This window comes from Phascolarctos cinereus, unplaced genomic scaffold, assembly GCF_003287225.1.
Source record: "Phascolarctos cinereus isolate Bilbo 61053 unplaced genomic scaffold, phaCin_HiC Scaffold_5;HRSCAF=322, whole genome shotgun sequence".
Lineage (NCBI taxonomy): Eukaryota > Metazoa > Chordata > Mammalia > Diprotodontia > Phascolarctidae > Phascolarctos > Phascolarctos cinereus.
In genome coordinates, this window is record NW_027555958.1 from 319,193,130 (window position 1) to 319,210,428 (window position 17,299).

General features: G+C 35.4%; 1 protein-coding gene across 1 annotated transcript in view; it reads left to right on the top strand.

The window, feature by feature from the left end:
- Positions 1 to 17,299, top strand: part of USP32 (ubiquitin specific peptidase 32) — a 263,795-nt gene that overhangs the window by 136,407 nt on the left and 110,089 nt on the right. The window contains 2 exon segments of the mRNA XM_020991809.2: positions 12,535 to 12,632; positions 12,635 to 12,668. Coding sequence (XP_020847468.1) covers positions 12,535 to 12,632; positions 12,635 to 12,668 — 132 coding nt within the window.

Below are 17,299 nucleotides of genomic sequence, written 5' to 3' on the forward strand. Positions count from 1 at the left end.
GCAACAAGAAAAAAATAATTTAAATATCCTAGAGCTACAATAAGGGTTACACAAGATCCAACAGCTACTAAGTTGAAGGACTGTAGGTCTTGCAATACTATATTTCATAGTGCAAAAGAGCTGGAGTTATGACCAAGGGTAATTTACCCAGCAAAATTAAGTAGAATCCTGACTGGAAAAAAAATGGACATGTAATAAACTGAAAAACCTTCAAGTATTTGTGATAAAAACAGCAGACCTTAATGGAAAATTCAACATATGAGATCTAGGAGAAATGTAAACATTAAAGACCAATTATAAAGGGCTCAATAAGATCAGATTGTATACTTCTTATATTAAAATGTTATCGATACTCTTATGACTGTCATCATTATTTGGGTAGTTTGAAAGAGAGGCTGGGGCTGAGCTGTGTATGATAGGGTAATTCTAAAAAAATAAAACTGTGTAGGGAGAGATAAAAAGGAGTAATAATCTCATAGAAATGAGGCATGAAAGTAAGAACTGATCCAGAAGAAGCAAGGGGGGTAGGATAGGTACTGGTAGAACATTACTCTCATTGGGAATGGGTTAAAAAGGGAGCAGCATATACATATAGAAGGTTATAAAAGTCTTCTAAATTCTGAAAGAAATAAGAGGGTAAAGGAATGGGATATGGAGAGAGTATAAGGGAGGAACTGGACTCTTAGAGGGCTGGGTAGGTTAAGAATAGTAGGGCAAGGTGGAGGATAGAAGTAAATTAGAGGACTGAGGAGGGATAGGATAAATAGTAAGAAGAATAGTGAGGAAAAAATAGGGAGGAGGGAAATACACAACAAGTAATTATAGCTAAGAATGTGAATGAGATGAATTTACTCATAAAATGGAAACAGCGGATTAAAACTTTGAATTCAGCAATATGTTGCTTTCAGGAAACACAATAAAAATGAGAGAGACACACAAAGGAAAAAAAAGAGCTGTAGTAGAATTTATTATGTTTAAAAAAAAGCAAGGATTGTAATTGTGATCTCAGACAAAGTTGAAGCTAAAATGGATTTAATCAAAAGAGAAAAATGGGAAACTATACTATATATCACCAATGTAACCCAGTGTTGTTTTAGACCATTTAAAACAACCAGACACTATAAATACCTGCCAAAACAGACACAGGAACTACATGAACATAAATATAAAACAATTTTTATATACATAAAATCAGATTTTAAAAATTGAAGTAATATTTATTGTTCATGGGTAGGTAAAGCCAATATAATAAAAAATGACAATTTCACCCATTTATTCAATGCCATTCCAATTAAATTGCTAAAAAATATTATCTTACTGAGTTAGAAAAAATAGTAACAAAATTCATTTGGAAGAACAAAAGGTCAGGAATTTCAAAGAAACCAGAGGAAAAGGAAGGAAGGAGATTTAGCAGTATCAGACTTTAAATTATATTATAAGACAATAACATTTTTTTTGCAGATCAAAGCATACTTTATTTTTCTTGTTTTTAATTAATTTATTTTGAATTATCAGCAATCATTTCCATAAGGTTTTGAGTTTTAAATTTTTCCTCCCCCTCCCTCCCCAAGACGGCGCATAATCGGATATAGGCTATACATACATATTTCTATTAAACATATTTTCACATTAGAACCAATAGAAGGAACCACCAGAAAGAGGAAACAAAACACAATAGAAGAAAAAAAAATAGCAAATAGTATGCTTCGATCTGCATTCAAACTCCATAGTTCTTTCTTTGGATGTGGATAACGTTTTACATCACGAGACCTTTGGAGATGTCCTAGATCTTTTTATTGCTGAGAAGGGTTAAGTCTATCAATATTAGTCATTGCACAACGTGGCTGTTACTTGTGTACAACATTCTCCTGGTTTTGCTCATTTCACTCAGCATCAGACCATACGAGTCTTTCCAGGCTTTTGTGAAGTCAGCCTGTTCATCATTTCTTATAGCACAATAGTATTCCATTACATCCATATACTACAGCTTGCTCAGCCATTCCCCAATTGATGGGCATCCTCTTAATTTCCAATTCTTTGTCACCACAAAAAGAGCTGCTATAAATATTTTTGTACATGTAGGTCCTTTTCCCATTTGTATGATCTCTTTGGGATATAGCCCTAGAGGTGCTGTTGCTGGGTCAAAGGGTATACACATTTTTATAGCCCTTTGGGCATAGTTCCAAATTGCTCTCCACAATGGTTGAATCATTTCACAACTCCACCAACAATGCATTAGTGTTCCAATTTTCCCACATCTTCTCCAACATTTATCATTTTCCTGTTTTGTTGTGTTAACCAATCTGATAGGTGTGATGTGGTACCTCAGAATTGTTTTGATTTTCATTTCTCTAATCAATATTGATTTAGGGCATTTTTTCATATGACTATAGATGGCTTTAATTTCTTCATCTGAGAATGTCTGTTCATATCCTTTGACCATTTATCAATTGGGGAATGACTTGTATTCTTATAAATTTTACTTAATTTTCTACATATTTCAGAAATGAGGCCCTTATCAGAGAAACTAGTTGTAAAAATTCTTTCCCAATTTTCTACCTTCCATCTAATCTTAGTTGCATTGACTTTGTGCAAAAGCTTTCCAATTTAACATAATCAAAGTTATCCATTTGCTTTTCATAATGTTCTCTATCATGTGTTTGGTCATGAATTTTTCTGTTCTCCATAAATCTGATAGGTAAACTATTCCTAAGCAATAGCATTATTGAAGTGTAAAATGGATAATTTTGATTATTTTAAACTAAATTTTCCTTGTATAAACTAAACCAATATAGCCAAAAATTGAAGGAGTGCAGAAGATTAAGGAAAAACTTTCATAGATAGTCTTTCAGAGAGGATATGATTGAGTTGGAATATTGTCATGGTGTAGGAAATGATGAGCTGGCTAATTTAGAAAAACATGGAAAGACTTAGACATAGAAAGGAAAATGCTCTTTACCTCCGTAGAAAGAGATGACAAGTGGAAATATTCATAATACAGTCTTGCATGTATGTATATGTGTAGATTTATAGACGTGTGTCTGTGGTGTGTGTGTGTTCAGCTGTAGCTTTCTTTGGGGCAGCGGTGGGGGGGGAGGGGAAACAAAGTAAAAAGTGAACAGGAGAGAACAAAAGAAAACTTAGAAGGAAGCAAAGAAAAGCTTGGTAACAACCAAGAATAATGTACCTGAAAAACTGAGTATAATTTTGTAGGGGGAGAAATGGACTTTTAATTTAATTTTAATTTTATAGAAATACAGAATTTCCTAGTATTGCTGAAGACCATAGATGTGTAGAAAATTTCATGTACAAACACAGAAATGAAGAGAAGCATAGTAAGGTAAACATTAGTGAGCATTCATAAGGGTCTAAACAAACTGTTGACATTCATATGTAGGGAGGAACTCTCTCATCGCCTGGGGTCATAAAGGCAGTATGACTAGGTGGAGGGCCTGAGAATGAATCTGTTATGTTTTGATGCCTTCAAAAGAAGAATGGAAAGGGTGGGGCATAGGAACTCACTTGAAGAAGGTGGAAGGGAGAGGAAGAAAGGGGAATGTTATCTCACACAAATGGAAAGATATTAAAAAATATATATTAAAAAAAAGTAAATGTCATCTCAATAGTTGCTCCCTCAATGACAGGGCAACAGAGGGAGAAGGCAGAGCTTGATTCTCATTGTCATCTGAATTCATCACAAATAGTTTGGTACAGAAATAGATCTTATCCTTCAAGGAAACAGTAAGGGAAAGGGGGTGAATAAGAAAGGATATAGTTTATGGGAAGGATTAGAGAGAAGCAAAATTTGCTTTAAAGAGGGGGTGGGAGAAAAAGTGGAGAAAAATGTGAGAATAGGGAGGAGTGAAATTCACAATTTTTAGTCATATCTGAATGTGAATGGGATGGATGTGTTCATAAAACAGAAGAGGATAGCAGAATCAATTAGAAATTAGAATCCAGAAAATATAATTTTTACTAAAAAACACGTGAAACAAAAAGAAACACAGAGTTGAAATAAGGAGTTGGAGCAGTATCTTTTATGCTTCAACTGAAGTAAATGCAGTGGTAGCATTTGTGATCTCAGACAAATCAATAGCCAAAAAGAGGCTTAATTATGAGAGACAAGCAAGGAAACTATATTTTGCTGAAAGGCACCATAGACAATGAATTTATATATGCCCTAAGCATGTATGCACCAAATAGCATATCATCCAAATTCTTAAAGGAATAGGAAGTCATTTAGAGTTATAGGGAGAAATAGACAGTAAAACTATAATAATAGGGGACCTCAATCTACCCCTCTCAGACCTTGATAAATTTAACTAAAAAATAAACAAGAAATGAAGGATTTTAATAGGATTAAAAAAGTTAGATATTGTGTACCTGGAGAATAATGAATGGGAATAGAAAAGAGTTTACCTGTTTCTCAGCTGCATATGACACTTTAATAACAATTAACAATGTTGTCATTTTTCAGTTGTATCTGACTTTGTGTGAACCCATTTGAGTTTTCTTGGTAGAGATACTAGAGTGGTTTGCCCTTTCCTTCTTTGGCTCATTTTACAGATGATGAACTGAGGCAAAGAAGGTTAAGTGGTTTGCCCAGGGTTGTGCTGGCCAGAGTCTGAGGTCCAATTTGAACTCATGAAGATGAGTCTTTCTGTATCCAGGCCTGGTGCTCTATCCACTGCGCTACCTAGCTGCCATAAAAAAGGACATAAAAACCTCACAAATGCTAAAAAGCAGAAATATTAAGTGCATATTTTCTGACCATAATGCAATAAATTATTACATTCAGTAAAGACCATTTGAAGCAAGGATTCTGACCATAATGCAATAAATTATTACATTCAATAAAGACCATTTGAAGCAAGGATTAAAAATTGATTGGAAACTAAATAACTTAATCCTAAAGAGTGAGTGGGTCAAAGAAGAAATTATAGTAATAATAATAATAATAATGTCTGTGAAGATAATGGTAGCAATGAGACAGCATGCCAAAATTTGTAGGATTCAAGCAAAGTAGTAGTCAGGGGAAAATTTATGTTCCTATGCTTCATAAGTGGAAGGAAAAAAGAGCAGATCAATGATTTTTTTTTTTTTGCTTTTGGGTGAGGCAATCTGGTTAAGTGACTTGCCCAGGGTCACACATTAAATGTCAAGTGTCTGAGGCTGGATTTGAACTCATGTCCTCCTGACTGCAGGGCTAGTGCTCTATCCATTGTGCCACCTAGCTGCCCCTCAGTGAATTGTTTGTGTAATTAGAAAAAAAAAACCTAGAAAACCAACAAATAAATACTCCCCAGTTAAACATGGGGGACAGGGGGAACTGACCTTGAAAAACAAAGGATAGATAACAGAATTGAAAGCCAAAAAAACCCCATTGAATTAGTAATATAACACTAGGAACTTAAAAAAATATAGGGGCAGCTAGGTGGCTCAGTGGATGAGTACCAGCCCTGAAGTCAGGAGGACCTGAGTTTACATCTGGTCTCAGACCAAACACTTGACACTAGCTGTGTGACTCTGGGCAAGTCACTTAACTCCAATTGCCTAAAAATAAAAAAACATGAAAAAAAATACAAAAGGATATATAAGCAGTTATCTAATTTGATGAAGAAGAAAGAAGAAATGAAATTACCAGTATCAAAAATTAAAAAGGTGAATTCACAACCAATGAAGAAGAAATAAAAGCACTTATGAAGAATTACTTTGCCCAACTTTCTACCTCTAAAATTGACAGTCTAAGTGAAATGGATGAATATCTGCAAAATATAAATTACCCAGTTTAATAGAAATATGATATGCCAGTCCAGCTGGTCCTGGGGTTTTTTCTCTCTGAGAGTTTATGGATGATTCAATTTCTTTTTTAAAGGTTATGTAAGTATTTATAGATTTGTGGACAATTGTGATTTCATAAAATTAAAGTTTTTACATAAACAATCCAGTGTAGCTGAAATTAGAAGAGAATCAGGAAACTGGGAGGAAATTTTGCAACAATTTTCTCTGATGAAAGGTATCATTTCCAAGATATATAGGACAGTAATTCATATTTATAAAAACAAGAGCCATCCTATAGCTGATAAAATGATCAAAGGAGAAGCAGTTTTCATAGGAAGAAATCCAAACTATCAATAATTGTATGAAGAAATGCTGTATATCAAAGGTGTGTCAGACTTGGAAACCAGATTAAAATGCAATTCAGAAATGTTTAACAAAATAAATAAAAATAACAGTCTAATACAGATAATGTTAATTTGTGGTTTTCTAAAGTCAATATGTGGCCTGTAGGGATCAATTTGGAGTTTGACAGGTGTTCTAAATCATTAATAATTAGATAAATTCAAATTAAAACAACTGTGATGTACTACTTTATACCCACCAGACTGGTAAGGTTGACCAAAAAAGGGAAACGACAAATGCGTAAGGGGCCTGTTATTAAAATAGATACTTTAATGCACTTTTGGTATGGCTGTGAACTAGTCTAGCCATCTTGGAAAACAATTTGGAACTCTTTCCAAAATGCTGTTTAACTGTGCATATCCTTTGACCCAGTGATACTGCTATTAGGTCAGTACCCTGTTGAGGTCAAAGAAAGGAAAAAGACCCATATGTACAAAAATATTTTTAGCATCTCTTTTTTGTGGAGGCAGCAAATTGGAAACTGACAGATTGCTCATCTGTTGAAGAATGGCTGAACATGTTATAATATATATTGCATGAATTGATTCAGAATGATATGAGAAGGACCAGGAGAGCAACTTACACAATAAGCATAACAACAGTATCTCCCTCCAAAAAAATAGTTTTTTTGAAGCTTCAGAACTCTGAACACAGCAGTGAAGAATAGTGAATTCCGAAGACTAGTGACATAACATAAGTGTAAGGATCAAGGCATTAAGGGAATAAGCATTTATATAGTGTCTTCTGTTAAGAGGTCCCTTGAACATTTCTTTTGAGTTGCCATAGTCTCAGAAACATTGGACCTGGAGTATACAGGAGGCTCTGAACGTGTCAAAGGCAAAGCACTCCCCAGGAGCTGACATAATTTGTTGTTTGCATACCAAGCTGGATTCCCTCTGTGTCCTGGGGGAGTCAAGACTAGTCTGTTTTAGAGTGGGGAAGCTGCTTGTGCCACTAGAACTCTGGTAGATAAGCAGACCATCCTGTCTTCATAGTCTAGCTGTTAAAAGGGTGAGGAACCTGCTGCCCTGGAAGCCAGATTCCCAGCCCCTGGAGCAGTTCCCCAGGGAAAAGTATGCTGCTTTTGCTACCTTAATTATTGATTTCTCCTCCCCTGACACTCCTATTCAGGTGGAGATTTCTGTTTCTCCACCTCTTTTTGTCAGTGTATAAATTTGCAAGCTTCTGTTTGGATTGCGAACTCTTTGCCCTGGCTTAGCTTTCCACATGCGTGGTTATTTCTCTTATAAAAATTAGTTGCCACGCAATGTCTCATGGACTTATGATAATTGTTTTTTTTGTTAACAACACTATGTAACAAGCACTATGCTAAGCTACATTTATAAATATTACCTCACTTTATTCTCACAACAGCCATGTGAGGGTAGTACTGTCATTATCCCCATTTTTACAGTTGAGGAGACTGAGACAAACAGAAGTTAAGTGACTTGCCTAGGGACACATATCTAGTAAATGTCTGATTCTGGGCCCAGTGCTGTACTCCCTATAGTACCAGCTGCCTCCTACCTCTTCACAGAGAGGTAATGTACTTGAGATGCACAATGAGATATGTATTCCCAGACCAGGGCCATTGTGTTGATTTATGTCATCAGACATAAAGTAAGGGGATGTCTACTAAGGGAGGGTACATGGGGGAAATGGTGGGTTAGTGACTAGTGACAGACAAAACAAATGTCACTAAAACTTTTTTTTTGGGCTAGGCAATGGGGTTAAGTGACTTGCCCAAGGTCACACAGTAACTGTTGTGTGTCTGAGGTCGAATTTGAACTGAGGTCCTCCTGAATCCAGGGCCAGTGCTGTATCCACTGTGCCACCTAGCTGCCCCCTAAAACATTTTTTGAAGTGCATGGAAGAAAACAAAAAAGTAAAAGAAGGGAACAGTTTTTTTACTACCCTGTTAAATTTTGTTTGTATGTGTACACATACACACACATAAACTGTACATTATAGAAGTTTTTGTTTATACAGATTATTTTCATTTTCTTTGAAAACTTAGATAAGTTTATGTACTGTTTGAGAAAGCGCAATCCTGATCTGAGCTTTATACAAAGGTGAAAATTATTTTAAGCATTTTTTTTCTTTCCTAGAATCATTTTTACAAAATAAAGAAAAAACTTATAAATCTACTCTGATAGTGGTAAGCTGACTTTTGTTTTGCCACTACACCTTGATGACTGGAGGAGGGAGTGAGGCTGATGACTTTGCACGGCTCTGCCTCACTTAAATCCGATTCGTGCACAAGTCAAGACATCACTCTCATAAAGTCACTGGTCCTTTTCAAGAAAAGAATGATGAACAACAGCAGCAACCCGTACACTCTGTGAAAAGCACTGACACTCATAGACACTTTAAAAGGTCTGTTAATTCTACTTCAGCAAACCACTTATCTTTCCTTCTCATACCGAATTTCCCACTGCTACCACCTGAGTTCACATTTCTCATACCTTTCACCTGGATAATAATAGATAGCTTCCTAACTTATCTTCCTAACCCATCTCCCACCTCTTACTCTAATCTATCCTTTATTTAAAATTTTTATTGTTTACATTTTTGGTCACAACTTGTGATTTCATTAGTGTAGAGAATTCCCAGTGTGGAGACTTCCCCTACTGAAGCGCAGGTTAGCTACTCATTTACAATTTATAGTCATCTACCTTTCCCAGATAAATTTATTATTTACTTTTTTAAGAAAGCAGTCTCTTTTAAATTTCAAGTTCCAGATTCTCTTCCTTCTTCATCTACTGCAAAGGCAGGCAAAATTATATATGTGAAATCATAGAAAGTAATATTTCCATATTAGCTGTTATCACCAAAAAATAAAACAATAAAATGAGAAAATAATATTTCAGTTTGCACTCAGAGTTCCCTTGTTCTCTCTTTGGAAAGGTGGATACCATTTTTCATCATGAGTCCTTTGGAGTTGTCTTGGAGTATTGATAGAGTAGCTAAGCCTTTCACAGTTAGTTGATCATTATTGCAGCGTTACTATTACTATGCACAGTAATCTCCCAATACATACATTTTATTTTGCATCAGTTCATGTAGGTCATGCCATATTTTTTTCATAAACCTCTCCCCTTGTCATTTCTTATAGGACAGTGGTATTCCATTATAATCATATGCCATAACCTGTCCAGCTGTTCCCCATTGATGAGTGTCCCCTCAATTTCCAATTCTTTGCTGCCACAAAGAGCTGCTATAAATATTTGTGTGTGTTTATGTCCTTTTCCTTTTTCTTAATCTCTCTTTGAGCTAGTAGTGGTAATACTGGTTCACAGGGTATCCACACTTTTTATAGCCCTTTGGACATAGTTCCAGAATTTCTCTTGAATGGTTGGACTAGTTCGCTACTCCACCAACAATTCATTAATGTGCCTATTTGCCTTCTTCCCTTCCAGCATTTGTCATTTCTGATGGGTGTAAGATGGTATCTCATAGTTGTTTTAATTTGCCTTTCTCTAATCAATAGTGACTTAGAGCATTTTTTCATATAATTGAAATAGCTTTGATTTCTTCTTCTGAAAACTGCCTGTTCATATCCTTTGTCCATTGGGAAATGGCTGTTATTTTTATCAATTTGACCCAGTTCGTTATTTGAGAACTGAGACCTTTATCAGAGAAATTTACTGTAAAATTTTTTGGTATTACTTCATTGTCTGGTACCTTTTAGCAAAATGTTGTTTCCCTGATCAGTTTTAATTAGGTGTGTTTTTATTTTTGCTTTGCCTGAGATCATGATTGCTATCCCTGACTTTTTTACTTTAGCTGAAGCATATTAGATTTTGCTATGGCTCTTCATTTTAACTCTACGTGTTTCTGTTTCAAATGACTCTTATAAATAGCATATTGTTGGATTCTGGTTTCTAATCCATTCTATTCTCCACTTCTGTTTTATGAGTGAGCTCATCCTGTTCATATTCAGAGTTGTGATTACAGTGTTTCTCTCTCCTATTTTCTTCTGTTTATTTTTCTCTCTCTTTTTTCCTGCCCCTCCTGAAAAGTCTGTTTTGCTCCTGACCACTGCCACCCTCCCTTTTTTATCCTTCTGAATCAGTTCCAATGAGAGTGAGGTTAAAGTGTTACACACACACACACACACACACACACACACACACACACACACAAGCTCTTCCTTGTGTGTCTCTTTTATGTGAGAAAATTTTTGCCATTCTACTTTTCCCTTCCTCTTTCTCCTACTGCATTTCTCTTTCTCACATCCTTATTTTTTTGGGGGGTGGGGGGAGAGGAGATCATCCCATTGACTCACACCCATGCCCTCTGTCTATGTAGCCTCCTTCTAAGTGCCCTAAAATATAACACTATGTTTTGAGTTAGAGGAACTGAGTTAAAATCCTAGATCTGCTATGTATTGTCTTTGTGTTTTCTCCACTGTAAAATCAGGGATTGGACTAAATGACTTTCCATATGAATTAGGCAAAATTGAAGAGAGAATTTAGAGGGAAGAAAAGAAGACGAATTTTTGGGAATCATCCATGTTGAGTTAGGAAGAGAATGAGCAGAAAGCAAAAGAAAAAGAAGGGATATGTAGAAGTAAGAAGAGAACTTCTTGGATATCATGGAGTTTCTGAAGTAAAGGGAGACACTAGAAAGAAGGAGTTGAAAAGGTCTTAGATAAAAAAACTTTGAAGGAAGCAATAGAAAAGTCATCTTTGAAAATTTTTCTTTAACCCCCATGGACAGTTAATATCCAATTTTGTCATTTGCTAGTAATTTCCTTTGTTTATGTATCATATCCTCTTCTTCCTTTCCATTTTCATTACCATAATTATTGTGATAATTTTTTGACTGGCCACTCATTCTGCTATGTATTATTACTAGATTAATCTTCTTTGAAACCTTTTTATCATAATCCATCAGTGGCTTCCTGTTGCCTATAACATAATGTTCAAACTCATTCTGTGTTTTCAAGGTCTCAGTGTACTTCTCTTGCCTTATTACAGTGTTAACCAACTTCCTGAATAGTTCTTAGCTGTCCTACAAATGTCAAGCCCATTCCCACCTTTGTAACTGTATTTATGTGGTTTCTATCACTTGATGTTACATTTTCCACTTTACCTATCTAAATTCTAATTATTTTTTTTAAAGCACAGTTTAATTACTTTCTCTTCCATGGAGGCTTTGCCATTTCTGGACATCATTTCCAAATCATTTCCAAATCATTCTGCCTAGCATCTTCATCTCCCTCCTGTCCACCATTTGAATCTTGGTGTCATTCCTTGAGATGTCAGGCTCCAGTAGCTAAGCTTTCTCCTAATCTTAAACTAGAACCAGTCCCCTACATCACTTCCTAGCCACCATTTAAAAACCATATAGTTATATGTGCAGCTTGCCCTACCTTCCCTTTTCCAGCTTTCCTTTGTGTGTTGTCTCCCCCCATTAAAATGTAAACTCCTCAAGGGCAAGGACTGAATCCTGCTTGCTTTTTATTTGTATTCCCAGAACTTCACATAGTGTTTTACCAAAGGTGAGCATTTAATAAATGCTCTGTCTTTAGATTTCCAGTTCTTCTGAACTTTAATAATATTTATAATCTCTGTCACACAGTTTACTATTTTAATTTTACCTTATGCTACCTTCTTTAATTATTTTATGTATATTCATTTTGCCTTTCTTATTAAATTATAAACCCTTGGAAAGCAGGGACCATGTCTTTCTGTACCTAATATATTTCTTAGAATATAATGGCTCCTGGATTAGTACTTTTTTGATTTGACCCCAGATGCATTTGTGCTTTTTTTTCCCTTTTATCATTGATGTAACTATAAAATGTAACTATAACTACATCTATTCTGTGGCTGTTCTCCTGTATTCACTGATGAACAAGGGAATTATTGTCATTTCAAGACATACTTATTTAAAAGATATTTCCTTGGTTTCCTGGCTTTTTAATTCTACCATTTAAAAGATTATGCATATTTTATTGATTTTAAAATTTAGGTGCCAAATAATTTATAAAATGAGCAATATAGTTACCATGTTATTTTTGTATTCTCGCATCTTGTAGGTAATTTTAAAGAATTTTACAAATTATTTAAACAGCCCATGCTAGCAAGTATATTATTTTTCTGTTTTTTAAGCCTATTTTCTTTCTTGTTCTTTTTAAATCAGTTTTCTTACCATTTAAAAAAAATAATTTTAATTTTCCCCCAATGATTTTTTTTGTCCTATTTAATTTGAAGTGATGTAGGTACCTGTTTTTAGCAACATAGAAAACAAAATGTTTACTTTTAATTTGTCGCCAAAATAAAATGACTATCCAGGCCACCAAATCTAGCTGGTTTACTTTTTTGTTTGATTTGCCTCTGTCAGTGGAAGAATCAGACATCATTGATCTTGAGAAACGCTATTGGCTGCTGAAGGCTCAATCCCGGACTGGCCGTTTTGATTTAGAGACATTTGGCCCTTTGGGGTTTCGCCACCCATTCATCCATCTCTGAGTGAAGGTAGGAGCCATTCTCATTGCCTGTAAATGTCCATTTGTTGAATTTTTCTCTTCCCACCCCCATCCCCAGATCAGTCTTCATCCATGATCTTCCTGTAGCATGTTTTTTATCTGATTACTTTGTGATTGAAGGCCTGTTAATGTGTGAAATCCTTTAGGGGGTAATTTTCTCTTCTACACCTCACCATCCCAATTTTACAAAGAGTATTTTGAATGATTTATCAAAAATTTACCAGAATAATATTCTAAATGTGTCATACTGTCTCATATGGAAATACTAGTTCCATTTTACTTTTTCTTGGTCTGATCACATCTGGAATACTGCGTTCAGTTCTTGGTAAAACATCTTAGAAAGGACATTGAAAAGGATTGAAAATTATGCCATATGATTATCTCTCGAAACACTGATTGGAGATGTTTAGTCTAGAGAAAAGAAGATTTATGCCATACATTATCTCTGTCTTCAGATATTTAAATTTTGTCATATAGAAGAGGAAGTAGGTTCAGTCTGCTTGGGTCTCAGAGAGCAGAACTAGGCCCAATAGATAGAAGCTACATGGAGAAAAATGTTGAACTAAGTAGAAGGAAGTAGTTCTGATGAATAGAGATGTCTAAAAATTGAATGTGGGTTGCCTGATTAGTAGTGAGTTCCCTGATACTGAGTGTCCAGTAGAGGCTCAATGCACACTTGGGGTGTTGTAAAGGGCATACATCCTTCATATTAAGAGTTAAGCTTACCTCTGAGGTCCTTTCCGACTCTGTGATTTGATGATTCAAGTCCCTTCAGACAAATTTTGCTCTCTTGTAATCCAGTAACATGAAAGGAGAGTTTTTAGAATACTGGAGCTCCAAGAGATCTTAGCATCTAGTTCATCTTCCTCATTTTGTAGGTGAGGAAAGTGGGGTACCTGGAGGATAAAGTGGCTTTGTCCAGGCTAGAAAGCTAGTAGGTACCAAATCTAGAATGTGAACCACGTCTTTTGACTTCATTGGTTTAATAATGTTTCCACTATACCACAGCTGCTGCTCACAACAGCATTTTACTTTATCCCCAAAAGAATTTAATTTCATTTATTTTTTAAAATTAATTTATTTTGATTTATCAACAATCACTTCCATAAGCTTTTGAGTTTTAAATTTTTCTCCCCTTTTCCCTTTGCAGGATGGCACACAATCTGATGCAGGCTATACATATACATTCCTGTTAAACATATTTTCACATTAGTCATGTTGTAAGTAAGAATTAGAACCAATAGGAAGAACCACCAGAAAGAGGAAACAAAACACAACAGAAGAAAAAAAATAACAAATAGTATGCTTCGATCTGCATTCAGACTCCATAGTTCTTTCTTTGGATGTGGGTAACATTTTCATGGGACCTTTGGAGATGCTTTAGATCCTTGTATTGCTGAGAAGGGTTAAGTCTATCAATATTAGTCATCGCACAACGTGGCTGTTACTGTGTACTATGTTCTCCTAGTTCTGCTCACTTCGCTTAGCGTCAGACTATACAAGTCTTTCCAGGCCAAAAGAATTTTAATGGAGATCCTTAACCGTCTATAAACATTCTTATTATCTTATATCTAAACAAAGCAGATAAACTGATTTAATTTTTATTAAATTTTTTATTTATTTATGAATTTTTTCCCTTCTGTTTCTTCTCAAAGCCATTTTTAAAAAGGACATTATACTGACTCCCTTGTTAAAGTGGAAGAAAAAAAAATATTTCAGTAGATATGAGAGAGATCCCACAAAGTAGCCATTCCAAGTCATTGTAGCTTCATGAAGAATATTGGGATACTAAATCTGTTTGAGGACTAAAAGTTAGCCTTCAAGCTCCAGACCATTAACTGTAATTTCTTATTGTTTGGGAATTTTATTCTCAATATTTTTACAATAGTAATCATAACTATTGAGATATTAACATGTAATCAATAAGCAAGATTATTATAATTGTAATACAATGAATACATGCATATAAATTATATGTTCAGTTTAGCATCTGAGCTGTGAATTCTTTATCTACTAAGTTATTTCAGGTCAGGTAGAGTAGCTTTAAGGAGCCTTGTAAAGGTATAAAATATCATATACCTTCCTATTTCTCTTCTGTCTGGAGAATGCCTTTCTCCAAAAAGCCTGAAATACTTTCTTCTTTCCAGATTCTTAAAAAGTTCAGTTTTTAGTTCTTTTGTAATAGTTTGCTTGATACTTCCATGGATCTGTGATCTAATTAATGCAGATACTCTCTTATGTATCTTGCAACCCTATCCTGTCCATGCCTTCTTATTCTTTGTGTTGCCATTTTGCTTTCCCGTAAATATTCCACAGAGAATCCACCTGATATGCTAGAGGCCTTCCTCTGGGACTTTTAACACTTACCAAGTACTATTGCATCACTTACTCTCTATATCTGTTAATCCTCTCACTATATCGCAAACCAACCTTCTCTCACAATGGTTCATTTATTTGGTGATATTCTTCAGAAATTATTATAACACTGTAATTATGCTTTAGCCTACTTCTATCCCATATTTATCTTCAATATACTTTTGTTGCCTGCAACCAGATTGTACACCGAACGGAGAGGCGTGAAATAACTTATGACATGGGCCAGGCGGAGTAGAATTACTGACTCAGTTTATTCATCTGAGGGCACAGAATATATAGGGAAAATCTAGCCTAACTTCAAAGAGTCCTCCCTGTGAGATACTCCCCAGAACATCTGCTGAGGATGTAACAATCATGAATTTCCTCCTTATCAGGGTTCCTACACTGGGCTGTAGATTCCAAGGTTTTCCCAGGCGCCTAGGCGCCACCTGCATAGAGGAGTAAATATGTAAATCTAAGGTTCAAAGAGAGAGAAGGGATATCTCAGAGACCTCTTTATCAGGAAGGAATTTGGGGAGCCGTACCACTTAATCTTTTGAGCCCTTTGGGGTGAAAACCTGAGCAGAGGTCAAACTCTGCCTTGGATCTTAAACTCTTATCAGACTCTTAAGATCGGCCCTCAACATACTTTGAGTTGTCTGTTATTTTCAGTCTTTTGGGATTATGCTGATCCTTTGATATTCAGCATGTCATTGGGAGAATGGTAGTATTAAAAAAATGAGTTATTGTGTGAGGAAATAGTTTAGAATCATGGAAGGTGCAACATAATTCCCTGAGCAATTCATCCATCTCCTTTACGTATTTTAAATTTTGGGGCAAATTCATTTTCCATTTTTAGTCCCTGTGCAAGATAGATATGGTGATAGAAAAATTCATTCTACTGCCTATCCAACAGCATATCACAATTTCTTCTACTTGTTTTTGTTTTTTTCCCTTCTGTGGATTATTGTTGGGTTAATCTCTTTTGAATAATCATGGATCCCGTTTTGGAGGTGACTGTAGAAGCCTGAGGCTTCATGCAGTCAACACAATGTTATCCACAAACAGGAACATTTGGAGGACCTTGTCATGTATAAAGAATCTTTCTTTTGTTAGGATGACTTTCAGAGCAGATCCTTAATGACAGTGTAAACACCTTTGGCTTCCATATTATCTCTCTGTTTTTTGCCTTGCTTGATGTCATTAATCAGAGGATTTCTAAATAAAATTGTCACTGTGTTGCATTTCTAAAAGAATCATAAATAATTTTAATGTAATCAGGGGAGCTACTTTGTTGAAGTGTTTTTAATGCTATTTTCCTCTAGAATCAAACTTCCTTATAATCAGCAAATAATTGCAGCAGAATCTAGTCTTCTGCTGAAAATCATTTGTGAAAGTCCACCTATTCCCCTCTCCGATTTATAAGAAAGGGTCTATAGGTCCTCAGTCATTTTGTGTTTGTGTGTGTGTGTGTGTGTGTGTGTGTGTGTGTGTGTGTGTGTGCGTGCACGTACACGTGTGATACTGTCCATGCTTTTTTTCCCCCTTCTATTTGGTATGTGCTGCTGTTTGACATATTAAAAAGTCATCTGTGAGTGCATTCAGAATTCTGTGTTAACCTTTAAAATCTCATTTTACTGTTACTGTAGTTTTCTTCTGTATATATTTGTGCAGGTCAGCTCTTTTCTCAGTTTCATCCTCTTAAATACCATTTCTACTTTTTAAAGTATGCCAGGTACTGAGGTGTTAAAATTAAAAGGCATGCCTCTGTCATCAATGATGAGAAAAAAAATTGCTGTAGAAATTCTGACAGATCTTTTTTGTTGTATATCTTTTTGTTCTCCTTCAAGCTTCATCTGTCATTACTCTTAGAATAAACTGACTTGATTGGACCTCAAGTCAAGCTTCCTGTGAATTTATGTGTCCATTTTATACGGTTTTGTAATCTGCTAATATAATATTATTAGCTAAGTTCCCTCCTTTTTTTCTGTAATGTTTTGCAAATGAGCTTGAGCTTATGACTCAGATTTATATATAAAACACTTAAAGGTTTGCAGTGCTCTTATGTCACATTGTATGGAGTAGTTATCTTACTCATGTAACGTAGTAAATGTCAGAGGTGGCATTTGAACCTGAATCTTTACTCACTCAAAGTCCATTATACTGTACTATTTTTTGTTTTTTTTTGGTTTTTTGGTGAGGCAGTCGGGATTAAGTGACTTGCCCACAGTCACACAGCTAGTTAGTGTTATGTGTCTGAGGCCG